Raw genomic sequence first — 3235 nt, forward strand, 5'->3', positions numbered from 1 at the left:
CACCAGAGGATGACTCCCCCCAAGGAAGGATGGGGGGGCGACCAATCCACTCCCCCCCACCCCCAGCCCTTCCGACCCTGGTGTTCTGCTTCTCTCCATCCGGCCCCCACACAGCTGGGGCCAAGGCCGGTTGACGTGGCAGCGGCTTCAGCTGCAGGCAGGCGGGGTGGGAGGGACCCAGGCTAGAGGCGGGCCGGAAAGTTTGTAGGCGGCTGCGTGGGGACACCCTCCGGTGATGCGCAGGCCGCCCAGCCCCGCAGCCGGCAGTCCAGCTCACCATGGGTAAGTCGCGCAACGTGGCCCTGCTCTGGCTGCCGCCCAGCCCTGCGGGCGCCCCACCAATGCGCGCGCCCCGCGCCCTCCCCCACCACATTCCGACCCCCCCCACCCCCGTTGGCCGGCTGCGCTGAGGCCTGGCTGGGGGCTGGGAAGGAACTTGGGTGCACTTCCTTCCTCCCTCCTTTCTGCCCAGAAAAAGTGACTCAAATGGGCCACTTCCTTGCTCAGAGCGCATGTCGGGGTTCTCAGGTCCGGACAGGTGAAATGGACCCTGTTTTGTAGATGAAGAAATAGAAGCTCCGAAAGGAGCAAGCTCGTCAAAGAATTGTGTGCCAGGCACTGGTCTAGGCCCACAGTGCCAGAGAACAAAACAGGCAAAAGCTGACCTGGAGATGCATCAGTGGAGAGAAAAGACTTGGGTCTAGTGTTGTGGGGGAAGGGGGAGTTGCCTGGCTGCTGCAGGGGCCCAAGGTTTCCATTTTTCTCTCTGGATTCAAAAGCCTCAATAAATGAACAGAAATGGCCTCAGAGAACAGAGGTGCTCTGCAGTACGGAAGGTAAGGGAGTGTGAGGGGGAGCGTAGAGGGAGCTGGGCCTCCCCCCACTAGGAGGCATTGGGGGGGAGCACACACAGGTTGGCTTGCTGAGATCTGGGTGAGGAGCCTCCAGGGGGCGGCACAGCAGGTGCAAAGGCCCTGAGGCAGAGGTCCAGCACACTGGACAAGGAAGCGGGGAGCGAGGCGGTCAGGTAGGTAGGGCTGGCTTGTGCAGGGATGTGTAGACCTTGGCGAGACCTCTGGGTTTTGTGCCAAATGTCATGGGACACTAGAGAAGGGTTTTAAGCTGGAGCGGGACATGGCCTGAGCTGTGTCTAAAAACTCGCTCTGGGTTGTTCGCTGGAGAATCCTGAAGCTAACAGGGTACAGGATAGACAGGCATAGGAGGTGGGTATTACGACCCTCTCTGTTTGTAGATGATGCAGTCAGAGGGACTAAAGGAACTGCCCAAGGTCCCAGCTGTGGCGAGGACAAGCCCAGATAGAATGCCAGCGCTCTGGCCCCTGTCTGCATCGCTAAGCCCTGTGCCGCTTGTGGTATAGCACTACTGGAAACCACCACTCAGAGACCCTGCTGTTAACCATCAAGGCACTGAGGGAAACTGAGGTCCAGAGAGGTCAAGGTGCTTCCATGGGCACTCAGCTTGGCCCTGGCAGCTGACCCCTGCCCTTCCTATCCCTTTGTGTCCCCTAAATTAATCCAGCAGCCACTTACTGAGCGTCTGCTCCGTGCAGAGTTGGGGTCCTTCATCACCAGGACCCGAATCTGCACGGGTCCATTTTCCAATGGACCTGTGGTGTCAGCTGCACCTCTGAACCCTTTGGCACCATGGCTCTCTTCTACTGCCAGAGGAACCCAGGCAAAGACAAACAAATTCCAGGCTCTCCCTTGATTGCCTCCCGGACCTGAAAGAACCCGCCCACCTGGCTGCCAGGAGCCTTAGATGGTAGGGAGAGGACTTGGGTGTGAGACACAGCAGGCCCTGGGCTGCAGGATGGCCCGTACGTATGGCTGGTCATGAACAGGAAGGACAAGGCTGACAGGTGCTGGTAGGGGGTTACTTCCTGCGGTGGGGGCACTGGCAGTGGAGGGAGAGGGGTATGCAGAAAGTGGGAGATGAATCTTCCACCCACCAACTCCTCCCCTTGCAAAAAAGTATTGCGTAACAGAGAGGGAGAGAAGCACAGTAAGAACACAGCGAACTCATGTACACGAGGTTTTAACATGAAGTGGTCAGTGGACTGTGGGCCATCGCTACTCTTGACCTTGGGCAACTCATTCACCTCTTTGATCATGAGTTCACTCATTCGTAAATAACACAAAAGCCCAGCTCATCAGTAGTTAATAGCTCATCAATGAGTTATTGCACACAAAGTATTCACAATAGCACCTGCTTCAGAGAAAAGCCAAAACTTGGGGATATAGTCTTATAAATTCTTCAGATCTGGGGTGGGAAGAGGTGAGATATACTTCTGGGTTACTCTGGATGCTTCCAGAAGTATTTACACTTAAGTATGTGAATTAAAAATTAAGGGTAACTTCTATAACAGCACAGCCAATCGGGTAGCCATTCACTACATGTGGTTATTTTTACCTTTAAGTGAATTTAAAACACAATAAAATTTAAAATGTAATTTGCAGTCTCACCAGCCACATTTTAAGTGCCCCGTGTTCATGTGTGCTGGTGACCATCCTCGGTCCCTCTCATCACTTCTCGCGCCCCCATGAGATCCAGTTCTTGCCTACTCGGCCTGCATCACCATCTCCTGTGGTCCCACTGGGCTCCAGCGCTCTGGAGCGTGCAGGATGAAAGCCGCATCAGCTCTGTTACTTACTTGCTGTGTGATCAGGAGAAGTTTCCAAACCGCTCTGTGCTTTGGAGAATGATGCTAAAATACTCTTACTGGTTGTTGTCAGAACCAAAGGAAGAAATGCATGTAAAGTTCTTAAAACAGGATCTGGCACTGGTGCTCTATGAGGGCGAGACACTGACAGTGATAGTTACTGTTCTAACAGCGAAAGCTGTCCTGCCTCAGCCTCTGCTTTTGTTCTCCCCTGTCTGAACATTCTCCCAGATTTGCAGGCTTTCACCACACTGTCACTTTACTCAGATCTCTGCTCAAATGTTCTCCCTCCAGAGATCCCTTAGTGGACTATCTTGTTCAAAATCAAACTCCTCCATCATCTCAGTCCATTTCCCCCTCTATTTTTTTAATAGCTATCACCACCTGAAGTTATGTATTGATTTGTTCTTTATATGCCTGTTGCTACTAAAATATCATCACCTTAACAACCCTATTGCCAACCCCAAGAATACTGTCAAGTTGTAGGTATTAGATAAGTAAATTGTGAATGACTGGGTGAGTGGGTGGGTGGATGGATCGAAGGAAAGGTGGATG

The 3235-nt window shown here is 53.2% G+C and overlaps 1 protein-coding gene across 1 annotated transcript in view; it reads left to right on the plus strand.

The window, feature by feature from the left end:
• Positions 1-229: 229 nt before the first annotated feature.
• SLC2A10 (solute carrier family 2 (facilitated glucose transporter), member 10) overlaps positions 230-3235 on the plus strand; it is an 8704-nt gene continuing 5698 nt past the window's right edge. The window contains exon 1 of the mRNA XM_004687043.2: positions 230-282. Coding sequence (XP_004687100.1) covers positions 279-282 — 4 coding nt within the window. The 5' untranslated portion in view covers positions 230-278. The remainder of the gene's footprint in view (positions 283-3235) is intronic.

This window comes from Condylura cristata, unplaced genomic scaffold, assembly GCF_000260355.1.
Source record: "Condylura cristata isolate star-nosed mole 26May11 unplaced genomic scaffold, ConCri1.0 scaffold00022, whole genome shotgun sequence".
In the NCBI taxonomy this organism is placed as follows: Eukaryota; Metazoa; Chordata; class Mammalia; order Eulipotyphla; family Talpidae; genus Condylura; species Condylura cristata.